Raw genomic sequence first — 23,087 nt, forward strand, 5'->3', positions numbered from 1 at the left:
ATCTCATTTCAAACATTATTATTATTATTATTATTATTATTATTATTATTAATTTGTTGACTTTTTAAATAATTATCTTAAAAATTATAACGATGATAACTTTTTATTGGTTGAATATATAAACCATTAAAACTTAAAAAAATTATAAAAGTTTACTTAGCTACGGATATACGAAGTTAATTACAGTATATATGCAACATATAGTAGAGTATCTGCACAAGTAAATTGAGTATGGTAAAAAAGCAATAGATAGGAGTTTGGTAGCCGTCATTCGTTGCACCATCAACTCTCCCAAGAGCAAAAATTACACAAAAAGAAAAAGAAAAATACTACTCCTTGTATATGTCACTCACTCTCTCTCTTTCTCTCTCTTTCATTAGCAATTACACCTCCTTCGCTCACCATTAAATGCAATTGCACCATCTCAATACGCTCAGCAATAACTCATAGCATAGCTGCCACATTTTTCTCCATCTGTTCCCTTTCTTTTCTCCTTCAATTCCTTTGTCCTCTCCCCTTCTTTCTCTTCTCCCAGTTTCTCCCTTTCAAACCAACCCTTTTAGTTACCATCACAACACACATCAAGCTCTAGCTTTCCATGGTTGCCATTTATAAGCAACTTTATTCCCCTCCAACCCTTTTTCTCTCCTATGCAACTTTCAAAACCCTCCCTTTTTAGCCCCAAAGCAGATCTAAATACTCATCTTCTTCTACCTATTCAAAGACCACCCTTTGGTAAGGACAACTCTCGTTAAAGGTTGATTTCATATACTATACATCGTTCACCTAGTTTTTCTTTTTTCTCCATAAAAATTGTAAAAACACTCACAGAATTTGAACCTAAGACCCTGTTCACACAGATTTGAGATCATTGATTCACAAAACCAAACTGTTCATACCGATACCAATTTTTTTCTTTTTAAATTCTTACATTTTTTGGGTGCATATAGCTAGGGTTGCTAGAATGCGAAAGGAACGGTAGGTTTGCCGTATTTACATATGTATGAAAAAAAAGCAAGAAGCTTAATTAGTTGGATATTCCCTGAGATCTTCATGGGACTTTTTATTTATTTATTTAATTTTCACTTTCTGATTCTGCTTGTTTGGATTTGCAGCATGAAAAATTCGTCAACGCTTATTTCTGCGCATTTTAATATGCCAAGTCACGTTTTTGTGGCTGGGTTTTTCGTGTTGCTTATTGTGTTTACATGTTTCCTTTTTTAAAGTGAGAAACGCTTTAGCCTTGTGAGAAGCTAAGAAGAAACTCCTCCTGTGAAGGTTTTGGATTGAAAATCCATTGATAGAAGAGAGAGAGAAAGAGAGGGGTTGAATTGCATAGAGTGTGAAATATGCCAGCTGGTATTATGATTCCAGCAAGAAACATGCCTTCGATGATTGGAAGAAACGGCAACGTTGGTGGCTTTGGATTATCTTCAGGGCTCTCTCTTGGCCAGGTCAGTGCTACTACTACCTTCCTCATTGCTTCATCTCCTTCTCTCGAATTTCCCCCATTTTTGTCATAACTCGGTTCTGATTCTGATGCCAATTTGATTGATGTGTTCGGTTTGTTCAATTTGACTTTATCCTTCAAAAGAGCCTTTGTTTTTTCACGAGTCAAAATTGGTCTCAGTACTGTGAACCCACCTCACCTCTCTCTTGTATCCTTCTCGTTATTCGTAAAACGCGTTATTCCTTCTTACTGTTTTGAAGCTACTACTTACTTGTTACTTTCCCCAAAAACCTCAACCTAGTCAAAATCCCCGTGTTTTCTGCACAACTCTTATACCAAATAATTTAAATTATCTCATCAATTAGTCCCCCCTATGCGCCTATGTATGTGAATTAGACACAAAAGAAACAAAAAAAAAAGTTTGGTTGTTTTATGTTGGTGTTTTATTTATGTTGGCTCTTTGAGTGTACTGCACTGTACTATATACCTCGTATATTGTATTGTTAGATTGAAAACCATAAGGCTTCGGAAACTCAAAGATCTGTAGAAATGTTCCAGCCAAACCTGATGGAAGCTAGTCATCAGCTTCTCCCCCTTGACATGCCTCAGAATTCAGAGAGCGATGTCCCAAGAATCCGCGAAGATGACTTTGACAGTGCCACCAAGTCTGGTAGTGAAAACCAAGAAGGTGCTTCCGGTGAAGACCAAGACCCTCGCCCAAACAAGAAGAAACGCTACCACCGCCACACTCAGCACCAGATCCAGGAAATGGAATCGTAAGGCACCCTTTTTTAATGTAACTTTTTTCTTCCATATTCGAGTCAGATAAGACCACTGTGGGTGAAAAATTTTCTAAATCTTTAACACAGTCATATCTGGTAGACTGGGACCATGAACATTCTTGTGTCAGTTGATCCATGGGATTATGGTTTTTGATGCAATTAAATTTGATTAATTTGTTTTAATAATTTTTTTCTTCAGATTCTTTAAGGAGTGTCCTCACCCTGATGACAAGCAAAGGAAGGAGCTGAGTCGAGAGTTAGGGTTAGAGCCATTGCAGGTTAAGTTTTGGTTCCAGAACAAGCGCACTCAGATGAAGGTACACACGTGGATTTTGTTTTCTTTTTGGCTTTTGTTGGAAAGAGAAAACGCAGAACCCTTGACGCATGGGGTGTTTTCTTGCAGACCCAACATGAGCGCCATGAGAACACACAGCTGAGAACTGAAAACGAGAAGCTTCGAGCAGATAACATGAGGTTCAGGGAAGCTCTCAGCAATGCCTCGTGTCCCAACTGTGGTGGACCAACCGCTATAGGAGAAATGTCATTCGATGAACATCACTTGAGGCTCGAAAATGCTCGCCTCAGAGAAGAGGTACCACAATTTGGAAGTTTGCTGCGTCGTGGATATGTATTAAGAAGCAAGGACTATTTAATTTAACCTGAGAAAACCTTTTCTTCTTCTCATACATAACTAAAAAAATGTATCATCTTAATTTCACTTCATTTTCATACAATTGCAAAAGAATATTAACAAGGTTTTGTCGTTTTTACTATTTATTATGAAAACCTTTCAAAATAGGAAACAAAATAAAATGATATTTTTACAATTATTTGTAAAAATGAGAAACAAGAATAGATTTTTTTTTTATAAACTCAATGAACCAAAATGATGGACACTTAATTCTATTTACACAAGATTTTTTTTTTCTTTTTTCATCAATGGGATTAATGAAACTTCGTATTAAAGATTTACAATACTCGCATTTTATTTATCTAATTGAGTTAGACTCCGTAGATACAAGCTTTTGAGTCTGAGTCTTCTGAACAAATATTCTTATTATATAAGATAGTCTCTAAAAAATCCTTACTATGATTTAGATCAAAAGAGGCTAGTTAGTTGAATTTTGATTAACTCTTACACATTTTGTTGTTCATATTCAGATTGATAGGATTTCTGCCATTGCTGCAAAGTACGTGGGGAAGCCTGTGGTGAGCTATCCACTTCTTTCTCCTAATTCATCTGTGCCTCCTCGTCCACTGGAGCTTGGGATTGGTGGTGGTTTTGGTGGCCAAGCTGGAGGCATTGGTGGGGACATGTATGGTGGAGCTGCAGGAGATCTTCTTAGGTCAATCAGTGGACCCACCGAAGCTGATAAGCCCATCATAATAGAGCTTGCTGTTGCAGCCATGGAGGAGCTCATTGGAATGGCACAAATGGGTGAGCCTCTTTGGTTAACTTCCCTTGATGGCACTGCCACTGTGCTCAATGAGGACGAGTACATCAGGTCCTTTCCTCGTGGGATTGGTCCTAAACCCGCTGGCTTCAAGTGTGAAGCTTCACGAGAAACTGCTGTTATTATCATGAACCATGTTAACCTTGTCGAGATTCTCATGGATGTGGTAAGCATATTATTTATATCTCATATTAATTAAAAATTTCTGCAATGTAATTTATTTCTAGTTTTTGACACTAATTAAATTATGTATTGTGTTTTCAGAACCAATGGTCCACAGTGTTCTCTGGCATCGTCTCAAGAGCCATGACTTTGGAAGTGTTGTCAACAGGAGTGGCGGGGAATTACAACGGTGCATTGCAAGTGGTATAGTATTTTATTCAACATCCATTTTCTTATATGATATAGATAATATCGTGTTGAATCTCTATTGTATGCAAAAATTCATCAAACTAGCATTAGTTACGGTTTTTCAAATAAAATTAGTCTCTACTTAATAAGTTAAGAGATATATGTAACAGAAAAAAAAAAAAAAAACAGTACGTACAAATATGTAATGTTCATGTATAAAAATACATTTAAATTTGATTTATTGTGCAGATGACAGCAGAATTACAAGTACCCTCACCTCTTGTGCCAACTCGAGAGAGCTATTTTGTAAGGTACTGTAAGCAGCATGGCGAAGGGACTTGGGCAGTAGTGGACGTGTCCTTGGATAATTTGCGTCCTAGTCCTTCAGCCAGAAGTAGAAGAAGGCCCTCAGGTTGCTTAATTCAAGAAATGCCCAATGGCTACTCAAAGGTTAGAAACTTGGAATATAGCATCATAGGGAATGAAATCATCTTTCTTTTATATATATCTCCAAATTAAACAATAACACATCAGCAAGAAAAAAAAAATTCTTCTCTTTTTTAAGTGGTACAGTGTTTCTGTTTAGTTGCTAGCATTTTTAATTTTTTTAACTAGCTTGTAGAATATATTGTAATAAAAGAAAAACTGAAGGAGATTATAGATGATTTGAGTCCTTGTGGTTGTATTTGGTATTTATTTTTGTTCTCAATGTGGCTTAATATTTGCCCTAGGTCATATGGGTTGAGCATGTAGAAGTGGATGACAGAGGTGTTCATAATCTATACAAGCAGCTTGTTAGCTCGGGGCATGCATTTGGTGCAAAACGTTGGATTGCAACCTTAGACCGACAATGTGAAAGGCTTGCTAGTGCCATGGCAACAAACATTCCCACAGTAGATGTTGGAGGTATATATCAATGAACTCATACTCATTGTTTTTTTGTTTTTTCTTAATTAATTAATAATTGACCTTATTATAACATTCTAATTTGCTAATTAATTAGTGATAACAAACCAAGATGGGAGGAAGAGTATGTTGAAACTGGCTGAGAGAATGGTTATAAGCTTTTGCGCTGGAGTGAGTGCATCCACTGCACACACATGGACAACACTCTCTGGAACTGGTGCTGATGATGTAAGGGTCATGACTCGTAAGAGTGTAGATGACCCAGGAAGGCCTCCTGGCATCGTTCTCAGTGCTGCAACGTCTTTTTGGCTTCCAGTGTCACCGAAAAGGGTTTTTGAATTCCTACGTGATGAGAACTCCAGAAGTGAGGTAACGTACTCAAACTAGGCAGCAATTATGCACCAATGATTGTCTTCTTATATCCAATTTTCTAGCTGCATTATTGTTTGATCATAGGTTACTATAGACATCCTCCATTTGGTAAAATTGCTTTGTTGGGGGTGTGATGTATGTCTCTATGTTGATATGAAGCACTCATAGTTTTTAGTTATCATACGTCAAATTTCTACTTAAGTTTTCTCATATCAATTACTTTTTGCACACATCCTTTTCCAATTGCCAAAGACATGGTGATCACGAAGGCCATCAAACTTTGTTCCATATTATTTTGTGTCATTTGACTTTTCACTGATTAATTTTAATGAATAATCAGATTTACTACCCCCGACAAATTTTTGAATTATGCTAGACTTTTAGATATATATTTTACATCAATGTTGTGTTTCAATTACACTAAAAAACCAAAAAAAAAAAAAAAATACCAAAGAATTAATGAAGAAAATTGTTTTTTTTATCCCTAATTCTAGGATCACAAAATTTTTAGTGATATATATTTTTTAAAATTATATAAAAATTACTTTGTTACTAGTTTTATTTTTTTTTCTTATAGTAAAAATTATCCGTATCTTTTTTTTATATATATAAAATGAACATAAATAATTAAGAACAAATTTAATTAGTAAGCAGAAGATTAATTGCACATTTTAATATCCAAAAAATAAGTGATATATAAAATGAACAAAAGTGTTGTATCAAATTCTTGCAATTAATTAGCGTGTTTGTGGGTTAAAATTATATCTTGATTAAATTTGTTAATTTTATGATTCATCTAACTTTTTGAACCTCTTTGAGAACAGTGGGATATTCTTTCCAACGGTGGAGTTGTCCAAGAAATGGCACACATTGCCAATGGACGAGACACTGGAAACTGTGTCTCCCTACTTCGAGTGAATGTAAGTTGATCTCATACACACAGTGACATTGAAAATTAAAATATATTTAAGATTGAGTTTGTTAATTTAAAAATGGTGCATGCAGAGTGCGAATTCAAGCCAAAGCAACATGTTGATATTACAAGAGAGTTGTGCAGACTCAACGGGGTCTTTCGTGATATATGCTCCTGTGGACATTGTGGCAATGAACGTGGTTCTGAATGGAGGGGACCCTGACTACGTGGCACTTCTCCCTTCAGGATTTGCTATACTCCCAGATGGGACCACTGCACATGGAGGTGGCATTGGTGACACTGGACATGGTGGCTCTCTCTTGACTGTGGCATTCCAAATATTGGTTGATTCAGTTCCAACAGCTAAGCTTTCTCTTGGATCCGTTGCTACTGTCAACAATCTCATTGCCTGCACTGTTGAGAGAATTAAGGCTGCTTTATCTTCTGAACCTGTTGCTTGACCTAATGGATATCGGTAAGAACTATTGCAATATTTTAATTACCTTTCTGGTCTCAATAAATTTATAAACTGTACTTTTTTTTTTGTTAAAAATGTTTCATTTTAGTATTTCTATAAATATATATTAAACAAAAATTTCCTGTTATAAGAACTAGAATGTAAAATTTAAATAACTATATAAAAAAACTAAAAGAAATATTTGAGAATATAGAAAGTAAAAGGTAAAATTATGAAACTATAGGAACTAATGCGTTATTAAAACTCTAATTAAACACCATAATTTTTCCTACTTGTTTTGCATTTTATGACTTTGAGTTTAATAGGCCTTGCTTTGTTAGAGTAAACATTTTTATACTATTAAGGATTAGGACTTCAAAATCTCATCTAATTTCATGTGTGATCATATGAGTACTAATACACTTGATTCTGAATCTTCATATTTTAATGGTGTTTTTATTGGTCAACTTTGGATGCAGTTTAGAAGAAGGATAAGGGGTGCATTGCATTTTGGAGAAATGGGGAGATGTTGGGAACTTCGGCTTTATACAAAAGACGATGAGAAGTCAAGAGCGCACCTTGCATGATCCTTTCTTAGCACCTCAACACAGTGCTGAGAGGATTAAGGTTCGGGAATTGACTTCCCTGGAATTAGTAAATGCTAGCTAAGAGCTTAAATCAAGACCTTACTTCTCTTCACCTTCCCAAGACTAAATATTTATAGTTAGTGTTAGTTTTTTCAATGTTTAGGTTGTAGCTTTGGCGTAACCTCTTTTGTTCCTTCTATTGTTATTTGTGTTCTAGGTCTCGTCAAGCACCAGTACTATAGCTAGTAGTTGGGAAGCTTGCACCGTTTGTGTAGTGGTTAAATTATCACTACACCTGTTTGACCCTTTTTAAGGTTTAAGGTTTTAAAATGAATGTTTCTTTTTCAAATTATCAAGTCTAATTCAGTAACTCAAGTCTCATGGGTTATTATTTTGTATTTTGTTATTTCTAGAATAACTTAGGGATGAAAATGTGTATCTAGATAACATGATATCATATCCGTCTTTATACTCGTATTTGAAAAAAAAATAAAATCCTATTTATGTAAATTAATTTTAATTTATTCTCATACCTATTAGTATTTATATATAATATATATACTCGTACTCGCAAAATCGCACTCACTAACTTAAGTGAAAGGTTGTCACAAAATGTTTCCAAAGTTTTAACCAAAATTTATATTTAATATTTAATTTGATATGATTTATTAAATCATATTTTAGTTTTGCATCGACTACAAAATTATTTAAAAAAATTATTTAAGCATTTTTAAAATTTTACTGTCAATATATAAAATGAAAAATTATTCATTTAATATATCATTTGACAACATAGTTAATATCCAATAAAATTTGAATAATTTTAATTATAACAAATATGTTAAGTAATAATAATATTTATAAGAATTATTATTTATAGTTTAAAAGTAATGCATATATATTTAAAAATGTAATTTTTATATATAGTTTGATATTCCTAGTGAAGTATAAACTTTTTTTTTAAAAATTTAATTCTTATGCAATGTCAGTACAAAACTTTTTATATTAATTAACAAAACCTTATTATTTTTACATCTTTCTATTCATTAATATGGCTGCGATATGGTGAATTCTTTTTCGATTACTATGTGATTTTTTTACACTTATAATGCATATAAATTAGTTTTTTTTTATATAAATATTTTCATTTTAAAAATAAATTAAGATTTTCAATATCATTATAATTCCTGGAACGTTGTCATTTTGTGTGTGTATTTTTAAAATGTATATAAAAATAAGATAACTGAGTAAATGATAGAAATGATTGTTTATGATATCACATAATGTCAAATTTTTGTGTTAAAAAAATTTGTATAACAATATTTATGTTCAAATAATGAAATTGATGATACATAAAAATGATTGTTTATGATATCACAATGTCAAATTTTTGTGTTAAAAAAATTTGTATAACAAATGTTCAAATAATGAAATTGATGGTACATAAAAGCTTAGTTATTTATGTATTATTAATTTGATATTTTTACATTTTTTTTTGTGATAAATTCTATCTCGTATCTCATAATATATAAATAATAAAAATTAAATAACGTAATTCTTTATAAATAAAATTAAATGTGTTCAGGTATAAAGTATCACAATCTTAACTTAATAAGATAAGATAATCAACTGAAATTACAAGAAAATAAAACTAGTGTTTTCAAAATAATTCAACCAAAACAGTATCCTAATCTAGTCCTAATTATGTCTTAATATCATATGTCTTATCATAGTAAAATCTAACACTAAAGCTTAAGCTTCATCATCAATTTCTTTAATTTCATGCTAATGATCACTTGCATAACAATCAAGAAAAATAACACAAAACAAAATGAGTGAAAAACATCTTATTCTGACTCACGATACATTTTCACCTTTTTAACACCTTTTCATTCTCTTGCAGTCTTGTTATATACATCACTTATCAGATATATATATTTTTTTTTCTCTCTTTTCTTACTATCTCTCTGATTATGAATATTGAATAGGGTGTATATACTCAAAGGAGAATCCCAAGCGTGTGGTTCAGCAGTAGGGGTTGATCCACGCTTAAGCAAGGTCAGGGGTTCGAATCCTGCCTTGTGTATGCAGCCGCGTTAAATCTTGGGGTCAGCTATCCCACCCTTTGAGGTGCCTCCAACATAGCGAGGAGATTAGTCACCGCTATCAGCGGTGGATACTCCAGGAACGAACAAAAAAAAAAATACTCAAAGGAGTGTCAGAAAATTTTCTCTTGATGTATATGTCTACTCTTTTTGGTTTAAGGACTTGTCCAAAAAGAAAATCAAGACATTTTAACGCCAGTTTTATATTAAAAGTGCCATATGATGAATATTGAGAAAAATTAGTGACGTGACTTAGTGAGAGTTGATATTAATTTTGATCGTATTAGAAATATTTGGGTTGAAGTTGAATGTGAGTTTTAAGCCCGTTTGGTTGGGCCCAAGTGAAGTTGTTTAAAGCGAGTCCAGTTAAGTTGTGAAAGAAGCGAAGAGTAAAAGATGAGCAGCGAATCAAGGCCGGTGCCTCGGAGAGAGAGTCCATGGGGAGTGACCGGAGAGAATCATCCTGAACCCAAAGCTCACCGCTGCAACGACCGCGTTGAGGATGTTATCCAGGTTTCCCCTTAAAACACTTGGGGCACAATTGTAACATACTACACTGTTCCTCATGGAATTCTTTTATAGGCTTGCTTTGAGGGAAACCCATTCAAGACTGTTCCAGGACCCTTCAAGCTCTTCTGGCAGTGCATGCGTTCAAAACCCGGGTCAGATTTTCAATTCCATCATTTTATTAATTGATTCAATGTTGAGCTCCCAAAAGACTTTTCTTTTGGAGATAGCCTAGGAATGTCGCAATTTTTAAAAGACGTGATAAAGTTGTTAGTGTCAAATTAACATAAAATACGAATCTTAAATCATGAGATGATCAATGTTTAGGGTAAAATGTTATACTTTATCTCATTATTGTGATGTTCTCAGATGATTAATGAATTGTTGTAAAAATTTAGGATTTGGCTCTTCTAAAGTGAGCCGATTGCACTTTTGAGGATAAAGTGTAATAATAACTATTAATTTAAGGGAGGGCACTTTGTTATATATGTATTTGATTTTATTACAATTTTTAATCACAATCTAGCATAGCTGATAGATGGATGAGTTCATTAAACATGTTATAAGTGGTTCAATACTTCAATTTCTGGTTGTGTGTATGAAGAAGGCTTTTACGGGAGAGGCAAAACCTATTTGGGTAATCTCTAGTTGATCAACTATTGTGAGTGTAATTTATTCTCTGAAGTCAACCTCCTCACTTTGGAGGAGTCAAATCCAAAATTTAAAAATAAAGCTAGGAATATTTGAAGTGTCCATAAAGGGTCTAACATAGATATGTGCTACATAGATGTGACTCAGACACAGCTACTATTTGAAGTCTGTTTTTCTTTGGAGATAACATGCATATGTCTGTACCTTTATAACATGAGCAACATCAGTACTTCTTGAAATCTGGAGAGGCTTTAATAACAAAGGGCCTGTCCTAATAAGGATCAAATCAATTGCTGCTTGGGGTGCTTGTACGCTGAAGTTGGCTATTTGAACATTATATCTTGGCTTTTTCCATACAAGTTTTCCAGTTACTTCTTCATACTTTTGACATTTGTTTTGTGGCTATTGCAGTGAGGAACCAACAGAGCCATTTACTTATCTAGATTTGGATCCTCCAAAGAGAGAGGCAAAACCTGAGTAGTGCTGAATGTTGCTTTATTGGTTTCAAATTATCCCTCTATGTGGATGGTTTATATGAAGAAAATATGTAACTAAGTTGTCTTTGTTGCTTAATTGGCTACATAAAACAGACGTCCAATGCCTCTTCGTTCTGCTTTTGGATGGTACTTGCTCAATAAAACATGATTAGGTGCTTTCTTGAATAACTTGTTTGATGTTATAACACCATTAATGAGAGTTCTGCCACTTAATTACTCTTTTGTTTACGATATATATGCGTGATAAATTCCAATTCTTACTTCTTGGTCTACTGTCTGTATGTAAATTTAAGATGATGAAGTATTCTTCTTTCCTAGGTATTGTAATGAGGTGATGTGAAATCTTATGTACTGATGTCAATGGCTTGTGTGACCAAAACACAGGATCCAGATCAAAGGATTTATTTACTCTAGCTCTGGATTAGTGCGGATAATATTCGTTTGTATTTAGAGAGAAATTCTCTTGCAATACTGCATGGCTATTGGCTAACTACTCAATTGTGAAAGAAGCTCTTATCTTAACCCAAGTTCCATTAGGCCAAAATTTAGAAGGTTTAGCGACCTTTGGTTATGGAGATCTAGTGTAGTAAAATGTAGAAGGCTTAGAAGCCCTTGATTATAAGCCCCGATATACCAAAGTGTAGAAGGATGTGTAAGCCTCAATTAAAAGTGTAAAGATGGATTCTAATATATCAAGCATCCCTTGGTCATTCTTAAACTATCAAGTGACTTAAACCAAATCATAAAAACATGGTATGAAGAACCAAATTATCAAACAATAATGCATGCAGCAAATATCACAAAACCAACCAGAGTATGTACACTACTAGATTTTAATCCTTTAGCAATATTTTCTTGTTTACATTTGTTAAAATGTTACTATATATTATATAAATATGTTATTTTGTAACAATTTTTGAAAAATGTCATTATAGATAGAATAATATTTTGTATTTCAATATTATTCTTTCCAATTATTTTCAAAATTAAAGTCCCATATCGAGTAAAAAAATTTTACATAAGTTAAAATTAATTATTATTTTATAATAGTTGATAGTAATATTTAAATTAAAATTAATTATTATTTTATAAGATTAAAAAAATCTTGGCAACATCACTAAAATGTTACAAAAAATTATTAAAATGTTACAAAAATATTACTTTGATAACATTTAAAAAATGTTACCTAATTATGCAAAAGTGTTACTAAAAGTCTTTAGTAACATGGACTATATACAACATTTGAATGTTGCTAAAACAAATTAGCAACATTTATACATAATTAAGTAACATTTTTTAAATGTTGCTAAATATCACTTGTGTTGTAGTGGTAAAGCCAAGCAAGTATATTAAGCAAACTGCTTTAAAATAGTGAGAATAGCTAAACTTATTGCAAGGATCGAAGATGGCCATTCCTCTAAACATCTCAACTAAGATTTGTAAGCTTTATTGTCTCATTGGAGCTTAGAGCTGAAAGACTATTGTCCAAGAACATCTTTATCTATTACCAACCTGCAAACTCCACTTATGTACCGTTTGGATAAAACATGTCCTATCACGGTATTATATACCATAAATAAGAGTACAATTCACCTAAATAGTAAGCACCGACTTTATTTCATTTCCTGATTTTATACCATTAAAAAGAAACTAAAATTGTAGAAACCTTTTCTTGGGATTAGGTAGCCTAGAATCTAATCAAAGAAAATCAGTTTTAACTTTTAACCTGAATTAATTTAGTATTGTAAAGAACACTACTATCTAACATGCATCGTTTTGTTAGATCAAACATAATCAAAATTTCTAGAGTCCTTACAGGCCATAGAAATTTGATCTTTTGATTTTCCATTACTTGCACAGTTCAATTACTGTATCTATATTTGTATATATTTATTTATCTATTAATCTATATATACCTACAAATGAATGCTGGCTAAATATATCTATTGATTTATCCATTGATCTGTATACACATGGATGTTGATTAAATATGTAAGGTCCATTGTTGAATAAGTTTCATTATATAAAGGGTCTTGTTATGATTTTGTTTGCCAAGCTCCTACTTCCCTGATAATGCAACTGCATAGACAAACGCCATTGAATTCAAACAGTTAATAGACAAAATGAAATAGGGATGAAGGATAAATAGAACAAAAGAAAAAGAATGATGATGCTTTACTGAAAGAAGCTAACCAGAAAGCTTATCTGAGATGTGAACCCTGTGATCTGCGTCAACGTAGGAAATCAATTTACCGTTAAAATTGTGGAACTTGCCATGTTCTCATGTAAATCCTTATTTCACTTATGTAGTCATATATATATATATATAAAATTAAATTAACTCCTTGTAGAGCTAAATGTAAAATGGTAACAATTTTTTTTGAAAAAATAATTTAACAACGAATTTATTTTTTATAACAAAAATTAGAATAAAAAGTTCTTTTTATTTGTTTTAAAATAAACTAGTTTAATGTGAAATTATTGCTCGTAAAAACTACTTTAAAAAAATTTAAATGATATTTTAAAGATGACACCGTTACATCTAAGTATTTTTTTAAAAGAAGTTCAACAGTCTTTTAATTCAGTCTCAGTTTTTTTTAATATATTGTCTGATTGTCTTACAAAGAACATGTTAAAACTGAAGAATCATTTTTAAGTTGCCTTGTTATTTACATAGTTAGAGATTGATGATCGTTCAACTGTCCTCTGAAGCTGTAATTGTCTATTGCTCTTAATTTCTCTATAAATCTTTTAAATGCTTTATATAAAAATATTAGATAAATAATAAATATATTTAATATCTTAACATATAGAATATTTTCTATATTTAATTTATAAAATTAGTGAATTTAGAATTATTCTATATACTCTGCGCACTCTCCCAGGCAATTATAATCCTATAACCTTAACAAACGTCCATTATAGAAAGGTCAGGGAAAATTCTAGGCTCTAGCTAGTGATGGGATTGTTGAATGTTGATGAAAACTACAAAATTCAATGACGAATGATGACATTATAGATATCCAATAAAAAAAGACAAATATTGACATTGTTTTCTCTTTTTCTAAACTTGGAGAATAAAGTTTGCGGTTGAAGAACAACACAAGATAATGCACCCATTGAACACTTGTTCCCACGGGAGACATGCTGAATGGCCACAATGATTTCAAGTTTTATAATTACAACCGACAGGCTCCACATCCACATGGTGAAATTATTTAATGGTGCTATGCAATCTTGCACAAATTTTTAATATAAAAAACTTTTGCAAGTTTGTGATCCTAAGAAATTTGTAACTAGCTTAACTTTATTTCAATAAAAAAATCATGTTAAAAAATAAAAATAAAATAAAGGGAGTCAACTTGTGGAAGATCTCTATGACAACTATATACAGGAGTCTTCCCATTCACAAGGAAAACCTTAGGCCTAGATAATGTGAACGTGGTGGTAGGATACACAGATTCCCCTAAAGAATATGGTCATGACTCATGACGTTAGCCAATGGTATGAGATTAGATTATTAAACTTGTTTGCTGCATTTATTTTCTAATAAACAAAAAAAACAAATTGTTAAGCAATTGCTTCCTAGGTTCCAATCTTAATGTCATTACTGTAATCCTGATGGATAAAAAAAAATATCAAAGATGTGCACACATTGACTATTGAATAATGTTTACCCTTTTATTGTTCACAGAAAAAGTAATTTTTTTATCAGGAAAAAATATTACAACAGTGACAACAAAGATCAAACTTGAGGACTCAAGAAAAACCTCTTATTCTTTAATAATTCTCTCAGTTGCAGACTTAAAACTGTTCTGTAAGGAGGTACATTTGTCTAAATTTAGTGTATGTTGGCCTAAAGTAGACCAAGATTGTATATTGTTTTTCTTTATACCGTGTTAAATGTTGATAATGATCTTACAGCCAGAGTTCCATATCCAAGAAGGGATAAATTAAAATGTTTCAATGTTGACAAATTTGTGTCAATATTGTGTTATTATGGTATGGCCTAAGTAAGAGAAATAAAACAAGACACTAACAAAAATGTACATGGTTACTTAGATTGGTGAACTAGATTGACCATCTGAGCTGAGGCTGCGTCTTCTTTTCTTACTCTTCTGCCTAAGTATCTCTTTGATTTCTTTTTCTTTCTTATCCACAAAATACATCAATTCCCTGAAGCTAGTGGTGGATCGGAAAAGCCTTTTATCTTTAGGCCTCGTTGGTGAAATTTCCTGGTCATCTTGCTCAGGTTCTGGGTTGAATTTGTTGTATTGGCAGAACACTTTGATGGAGAATGCAATCAAAGAAAGGACACATGCAATGCCACATATGAGAAAGAGACCCCAGAAGCTACTAAGAGATAGTTCATTTGAATCTACATTATCTTGTACAGAACAATCATGTTTTAAAAGCCATTTATCATGGATCTTTTGCAGGTCACCATTCTCTGAGAGTTGAAGAATGGCAGTTGACATGTCAACTGCAAGGGGAGAGTCCCTCTGGAATGCCTGCCATCAGGGTATCAAATATGAGAACAATATTAATATATTGTTGTGTAAGATATAAACATAACATGCATACTCATAGTAAGAGTCACAAAAGAAACAGCTTCAATAAGTACTAGAATACTTACACATGAACTTAGCTCAAACCTTTTCAAAAAGTAAACAAAACTTAGTTGCAATGCTTATTAGTGTTGTTCTCCAATTAAAATTGATAGTGTTTAGATAGTTGGTACTTTCACTTTCCAATTAAAATCGATAGTGTCTGGATAATTGGTACTTTCACTTTGATAACTAAAATCAATGCCAATTTTGATTAGAAAATAGTATCAACAATGTTCCAACACAATTCTCACTCACAAAAAAGAGGTTATTGGATGAACATCTAGGAATGTAACCATAGACATGTAAATAAAGATACTTACAAATCCCCAACCACTTTTAGTGAACTCCTGGCCAACGGTTCTGAACTTACAATTAGTACTTGACATTAAGATTTCAATATAAGGAAGCTCATCAACAACGGCCACAACCCCTCCATCTTTTGGTCCACGCTCAAGGGCATCAATATATGCCTCCATATTTTTCAATGTAACTATCCTTGATGGTTGTATATTGAGTTCCTCAGTCAAATACTTCCTTGCAAATGAACCTTCTTGAATTCCAATTGGTTGAGTACCTGAGATCAAGCTGTCAATTCCTTCAATTTGTGATGAAAGTTGCTGCACCGTGAGGATGGATGTTAAGCTAGCTGTGTAGCTTGAATTGATAATTAACACCACAAAAAGCCATATGATTAGCACCAATCTCCCAAGACCACTCACAGTGTTCTCTCCTGTGTCAGGTCAAAACAGCAAAGTAAGTAACAAAAACCGTTTACTAGGTGTCGCACAAAATAAGGACTGACACAAGGAAAATTTGAAGAATGAGAATCTGTGGGGTACGTACTGTGTGAGAAAAACATTGTTGAGAAACTAAACCTGCAAAAGAGGAACTTAACTCAGCAAAATATGTTACTTAATGTTAAAGCAAGCCACGCATCTCCTAGTATTACTAGACATACTACGCTGGGGTTGGAAATTCAGAAAGAGACCTCATTTATACCAAGACATTCTTATATAAAAGAAAGAAAAAAAAAATGAGTGGAAGATATGGAATCATATATTAACCTCAATTCTAACTTACAAATTGCACTCCCCTATTCAATGGCATACTATGCGCTTGCTATGATAAATGATGGTTGCAATGTCAAAGACACCCCTTGTCACATTCCAAGAGATTCAACCAAAAAGGCTTTCAAATGGTCAGAACATACTAACCAACAGACTGTCATGAGTTGTTTCTTTGGTCTACCACGAAACTCCGGATTGTGGCGGTGCTCAAGAATCCATACAACGGTTCCCACAAATATAAAAAAGACACCAGTAACACACCACATTTGAGCAGTGAAGGGTTTGAGGAAAGACCAAGGACTTGATTTGATCTCCTTGACAGGAACAACAACAACCAGCCCTGATTCCATGTAAGGTTGAGTAAAATCCAAAAACCTTGTCCTGTTTGGGACAATTGTAACATCACCAACTGCAGCATCAAAGTTCTGAAGAAGTAAAAGGCCAAATTAACATAACTATTAGAATTTGAATATGCCTCAGCCAACCTTGAAAACACAAAATAGTATTCTAGAATCTAAACACAGCATTCATAGACTATTCACAATTGGAATCCATATTAGGCTGCAAACTTGATTTAGAAACTTACATTTAGTGCAACCTGACTTGCAAGGTCATCATAGCTCGGATTTCTATCACCAGGTCCAAATAATATGTATTTTCGTGGGACAGGATAAGGCAACAAGTTTATGGCAGCTTCAAAGACATCAATGCAATAGCCTCTTACTCCCGGGGGGTTCTTGTCTTTAGAAACAAATTCCAAGTAACTTACTCTATTAGGCACTGCTATTCTCAGTGGCCTTCCATTGTTGGGGAACACCCACCCTCTTGGTTTATTTGTAGTTTCTCCAGGCCATATAACACTATACAGTTGTTGGCTGCTTGTTGAAGTGTTAGGTGGTTTCTTATACAAAATTTCTGGAGCCACAACTGAGAGACCTGAGTAATTAGACCAATAACCAATTCTCCTCATTCCGGATCCACCAATGTTCAAGATATCATATGCTGGATGCATTCTATTCTTTTCCAAATCAAACTGAACTTCACCAGTCAGACCAGTGAAGTTGGTTCTCAAAATTGCCTCGAGAAACTTGGCACCATCTCCAAAAATACGAAGCGATTCTAGATGCAACATGCTTCCATTTGTGTCGCGCAACTTAGGGTCAGAGGAGAAAGATACCATGCCACCTTCTTTGAGAAAGGCATCAAGAGCACGAGCTACTAACCACACAGAATCATATGCATACAATGCATAGGAATTGAAGCTTGGAGTCTCCTTGTCTTTGAGTCTCTTCATCCTGGAGAGAAAACTCTTCTTTTCATTAGTATCAGGAGTGTGATGACGCAAAGCCAAAACCCCTTGAAGGAGATTCATAGTTTTAGGATCAACTGGCTCTAATGAATCAAGTGCTGAAGCAAGCCAATCTGTTGCAATCCACACATAGCCACTGTTCATCATTCCTAGCTTCTCAGCAAGAGAAAAAATGTTCAAACCATTATCAGGATTAACATGAAGAACAAAAACCCGTGATTCCATTAGGTTCACTCCATTTAACAAGTCACTGATATCTTTCTTGAGGGCACCAGGAGGGAAAGGAGCCTTATAAGAGATCTTGGCACGTTTCTTTGCCAAAGCATCTCCCAATACTGAAATTCCATTCCTTCCATTATCATCATCTACATATATGGCAATTACCTCCCTCCATCTATAGTAATCAACCAAGTCTGCAATTGCATACATCTGATAATAATCACTTTGGGTGCTGCGAACAAAATATGGGTACTGAAGGGAAGATAGAGATGGGTCTGTTGCCCCAAATGAAACAAGAGGGACATGGAGTTCATTGACAACATGAGAGATGACATGTGCTATTCCTGAGGACTGTGGACCAATGGCAGCAACCACTTCATCCTCCATCAATTGCAAAGCTACATACATCATACATGATCAGGAAAAATCAATGAAGCCTGTTCACTTTTTTTGAACATGCAAATATAGTCTAAAGAAATTCTTTAAATTCTGTCCCATTAATATTTACGCAAATGGCATAACTGATGTTAATGTGAATTTGGGACAGTTTAGATAAATTTCACAACAAGTACTACAGAACAAAAAAATATACGGTAAAGTGAAACTAATTTCTCCTATAAATTAAAATCAGTTTATGCACCTTAACTTGTGAAGAAGGTAGATGAGAGAACTCTTAAAGAAGTTGAAGTACATGAGTTGATTTTGATTTTCAACTTGTGTTTGAATTAACTTTCAATTCTGCAAAATCAATATATAATTGCTTCAACTTTTTCAATTTTTCACCATGATTTTAGTAATCAAAATTGATTGTAGGAGGTATCCATACACACTTTGAGTTTAATTCATTTTATCTTTTTATTTTTCTCTCTGATAAGTACTTATGAGAAGATTATCCAAACTAGACCTTCGTTCATAATTCAGGTTTCTGTTCTCTAAATGATTGTGTCATGAGTCCCGCGTTAAGTTTTTTATTTTTATTCTACTCAATGTGGGACACATAACAGATTAGTTATCCACAAAGATGCTGACACGAATAGGATTGTGAATATGTATACCTTGATGCATTTGGAAACTAATGTGGTTTTTCAGCAACAAAATTATAAGCATCAGATATTTCACATTGCAATAAACGCACGGTACTGCCTAGCAGAATATGATTTAGCAAGACTGAGAAGAAAGCAAAATTACTCTAAACATAGCAATTGACAAAGTTACAAAATTGAGCATGATTATAAATAGAATGAAACATACAATGTGAAGAAACGGTCCACGAAGATTATATCTATATTGCCTGAAATGGCATGTTTATTAATCCTCAATTTTAAAGAAACAATCTTCTTTTTCAGTAAAGAAGATGTTCAAATAAATCAATCCAAAGATTCCGAACAAACACCAAGTAATAAAAAGGCAATGGACAAAAGCAAGAAGTCTAATTGAAAATAAATACATTCATTAAAAACAAGACCTCAAATTGAACAAAGAAACAGCATCTTATAGTAGAGCTTCAAACATTCAAGTTTTGGCAAGTACCTTCCATTGTTCCAACAAACCCACTGCAATTTGTATCATGTAAAACAACCTCCAGCTTAACGCCAGGGAGAACGTTCGAATTATCATTAACATCATCAAAAGCAGCCATAAGTGCAGGTTTTGCCGACCTTCCAATTATAGAATTAAGAGTAAACAAAGCTCCAACTCTTAAAACTCTTGGTGTTGAAGAATTAGTAGAGTTTGTGATGGTAGTTCCATTCCTTCCCTCCACCACCAGAGAGGGAATCCACAAGCAGAAAACCGAGACCAACAACACCCTCCCCACAAACATTTTTCCATCCATTTGTGAGAAAACACCTCCAAGTTCTTCAGTTCAAAGCAGCATCAGAACTCAGCACCTGTCATGTGCCAACCATTTCGGCAGCAGCCCAGAGACAAACATGGTAAGGCAAGAATCATCATGGCTGGAAGGAGCCAAAGAGCTCAATATTTTGGCATTAAGTTAAAATCAAAATCAACTCATTCCTATTCCTGAAGAAAACAGAAACCCCCACAGGAGACTAGATTCAAGCACCCAACAGGGACAAGCCAGATGGTACTATCACCAATTTGGATTTAAAAATTCAGATATCCACTTACCCAGATGGAAAAAAAATATGCTGCTAGCGTATCCAAAATACTTTTTTTTTAATTATTATAAATGTGTATGGTTTATAAAGGTATAGCCATAAAAAAATGGTTATAATAAGCCAATCAAGGTCAGAAATTCCAAGGTGAAAACTACCACTGAAACCATAAGTTAATGTATTGGTGAAGTGATGACCCACATGCCTAATAAATTGAGAATATGGAGAAATAAACAATAGTAAAATATTATGCAAGAGAAGCGACAAGAACATAGAGAGATGAGAGTATCAGAGATTACCTCACGCCAAACTTAAAGGGATCTAAGCTTCACAAATTGCAACAGTTTTGAACTCTAGTTATATATGGCTGTGGAGCATGTGATTGAAGACTGAGACAACGTACTTGACTAGCCAAAAGAGTGAAGCTATTGTGTTCCAAGGTGAAAGCAAAGAATCATAGTCCTTTCGGTCTGAGCTCTGAAGCATCAAGCATTGTCTTCTCCCCACGTTAATATCAGTAAGTGTGTTACAAAATCTTTGTCTTTTCGTGCGTCTATTATTATTAGGATAGTTACTTCGTGAATCACATTTTCTTTTTCATAAGAAAAGTGTGATGGTAATCATGTCGATGATTGGCATCGCTTGAAAGATAGTGTATCAACGTTTATATTAGTTCCTTGTTTTCAATGTTTCAGTATAATATTAATTACTTATTTTTTTATTTATATTTATTATACTATTATTCTTAAAGTGATTATTATATTATATATCTTTTAGTAAAAAAGAATAACTATAAAATTAATTTTATAAATTATTATTATTATTTTATTTATTAATTTTTCTTAATTAATATAAAATAGTGTAAAACATATTTATTATAAAATGGAGAAAGTATATGCTAATTAAATTTAGTGCCACATGTTTAAAGTTGTTTCTGCCGCGAGTGGCGCACATTGTTGAGATTGACTAAACAAAATTGAGACTATTAGAGGAAAACTATGTTTTCATGGAGAGAAAAAAAAGTATGTACAACAAAAATCTTATAATAACTTTTACAACTATTTATCTCTTCCCATCATTTCAATTATTATAAAGAAAAATTATTGAAAAAAAAAATACAAAAGTGATAAATTATTGTATAATTTTTTTCAATATATGTAATATTACTTTCTTTATATATATATATATAAGAAATGACTTAAAAGAGAATACTTATTAATATGAAGATATGAAAATAATTAATATCAACTTTTAGATTAAAATAAATAATTTAAATTAAAAAATTATATATAAAAATATCATGTATCATTATTATTATAATTTTTTCTATATTTATTATTGATGTTAATTTTATTACTTTTATATTCATTATATCTCTATCCTATTATCATCGTTATCATTACAACTATCACAACTATTTGATACTATAATCATTATTATTGTTATAATAAAAATAATTGTTATTATTGTTGTCACTATAATATTATTGTTGTCATCATTATTTTATTATTATTGATGTGACACAACGTGTAAATAAAAGTGAAGATAATAAAATTAATTATTCTTTTATATATATATATGAAAAATTCTACAAACTCTCAAAACGTATTGCGAAATACGTTCCAAATCTTTAAAAAATTAATTTAAATTATAAAATATTAAATTAAATAATTATTTAATAGTAAAATTATTATAAAATATTAATATTTTAAATTTTCAAACGTTGTTTCCTTTTCGGAGGATATAGCACTCCTCATATATATATATATATATATATGGTCAAAGAGATCACGTAACTAAAAAAAGAGCATACTGATTCTTTTCGTAATTTTTCTTCTTAAAATATAGTTTGCCAATTTATTAACCCTCAAGTAAATTGTGCATTATTTTATAAAAGAATATACACTGTCTCAACACTTTTCAATGTATCCAATTTTTTTTTAGTGAAATTCAATGTATCCAGTTTAAAATTTATAATTTGTCATTTTCATGTTCCATATTGAGCTTTATCAAAATTTTGGAAACATCGCAAATTAAATATACTTTTTTAATTAATGGGTAATTTTTCTTTGACAAAAAGCAAAATTCACCCCTAGAGTAAACGACTTTTTCAATTCTATATTTTCTATTGTTTAAACTAAGTTCTTTGAATTCTTCACTGTTTTTAATTTTTTTTTTCTGTAGGCAGTTAATATTAACAATATAAATTAGTGTGATAATTCAACAACCTCGCTTCAAATTTTATGTATTATAAATAAGCTGTGTATTTTGCCTCTGGATTTTAAATGTTAATCGTTATACTATATTTTTTTATTGACTTAATGTCTGCGTTCTCCCCTTCGAAATTGCATAAAGTTAATTTAGTTTTGGTTATCCTAAATTTATCTAAATTTTTTTTTAAAGTAATGTTACATATACAATAAAAAATTATACAACATCACTATTATATTTATCTCTCTCCATCAATTTATTTATTATAGAGAGATATTATTAGTGATGGAGATAAATGAACACAAAAGTAATGTCGTCTAAGTTATTATATATATAACTTTATATTATATATATATATATATATAGCACACTTAGTCAATGTTCGTATGAAACCCTTTCAATAAACCAATTAGTGATAATCGCGTTTACACAGCAAAGCTTGCTCCACTAAACTTCAGTTGATTTAACAAGTGTTTCATACTTATCCCACTTTAGAGATTTAATTACTTTTAAATGTTTAAA

At 32.5% G+C, this 23,087-nt stretch overlaps 3 protein-coding genes across 6 annotated transcripts; 2 read left to right on the plus strand and 1 right to left on the minus strand.

Moving 5' to 3' along the window:
- Nucleotides 1-385: 385 nt before the first annotated feature.
- Nucleotides 386-7,642, plus strand: LOC109805833 (homeobox-leucine zipper protein HDG2). 4 transcript variants are annotated; one of them, XM_020368060.3, is made up of 13 exons: nucleotides 386-757; nucleotides 1,227-1,454; nucleotides 1,958-2,226; nucleotides 2,432-2,549; nucleotides 2,636-2,824; nucleotides 3,394-3,852; nucleotides 3,951-4,052; nucleotides 4,287-4,487; nucleotides 4,769-4,943; nucleotides 5,041-5,312; nucleotides 6,140-6,235; nucleotides 6,321-6,703; nucleotides 7,165-7,642. In XM_020368060.3, exons 2-12 carry the CDS (start codon nucleotides 1,350-1,352, stop codon nucleotides 6,687-6,689), a joined length of 2,355 nt encoding a protein of 784 aa, XP_020223649.1. In that variant the 5' UTR covers nucleotides 386-757; nucleotides 1,227-1,349; the 3' UTR covers nucleotides 6,690-6,703; nucleotides 7,165-7,642. The 4 variants fall into 4 exon arrangements, with proteins under 4 accessions (XP_020223649.1, XP_020223648.1, XP_020223651.1 ...); XM_020368059.3 differs by having other exon boundaries at nucleotides 386-735; XM_020368062.3 differs by having other exon boundaries at nucleotides 386-735; nucleotides 2,009-2,226.
- A 2,089-nt stretch (nucleotides 7,643-9,731) lies between these two features.
- On the plus strand, nucleotides 9,732-11,263 carry LOC109806361 (hexokinase-1 protein). The gene is made up of 3 exons (XM_020368734.3): nucleotides 9,732-9,890; nucleotides 9,960-10,039; nucleotides 10,947-11,263. The coding sequence occupies exons 1-3, from the start codon at nucleotides 9,774-9,776 to the stop codon at nucleotides 11,014-11,016; spliced, it is 267 nt and encodes an 88-aa protein (XP_020224323.1). The 5' UTR covers nucleotides 9,732-9,773; the 3' UTR covers nucleotides 11,017-11,263.
- A 3,699-nt stretch (nucleotides 11,264-14,962) lies between these two features.
- LOC109817396 (glutamate receptor 3.4) lies at nucleotides 14,963-20,974 on the minus strand. The gene is made up of 7 exons (XM_020382632.3): nucleotides 20,654-20,974; nucleotides 19,768-20,126; nucleotides 17,296-18,635; nucleotides 16,857-17,134; nucleotides 16,486-16,517; nucleotides 15,963-16,372; nucleotides 14,963-15,543 (listed from the first exon to the last, which is right to left on the minus strand). The coding sequence occupies exons 2-7, from the start codon at nucleotides 20,069-20,071 to the stop codon at nucleotides 15,091-15,093; spliced, it is 2,817 nt and encodes a 938-aa protein (XP_020238221.2). The 5' UTR covers nucleotides 20,072-20,126; nucleotides 20,654-20,974; the 3' UTR covers nucleotides 14,963-15,090.
- Nucleotides 20,975-23,087: the final 2,113 nt, after the last annotated feature.

This window comes from Cajanus cajan, chromosome 10, assembly GCF_000230855.2.
Source record: "Cajanus cajan strain Asha chromosome 10, NIPB_CcT2T_4, whole genome shotgun sequence".
Taxonomy (NCBI): domain Eukaryota; kingdom Viridiplantae; phylum Streptophyta; class Magnoliopsida; order Fabales; family Fabaceae; genus Cajanus; species Cajanus cajan.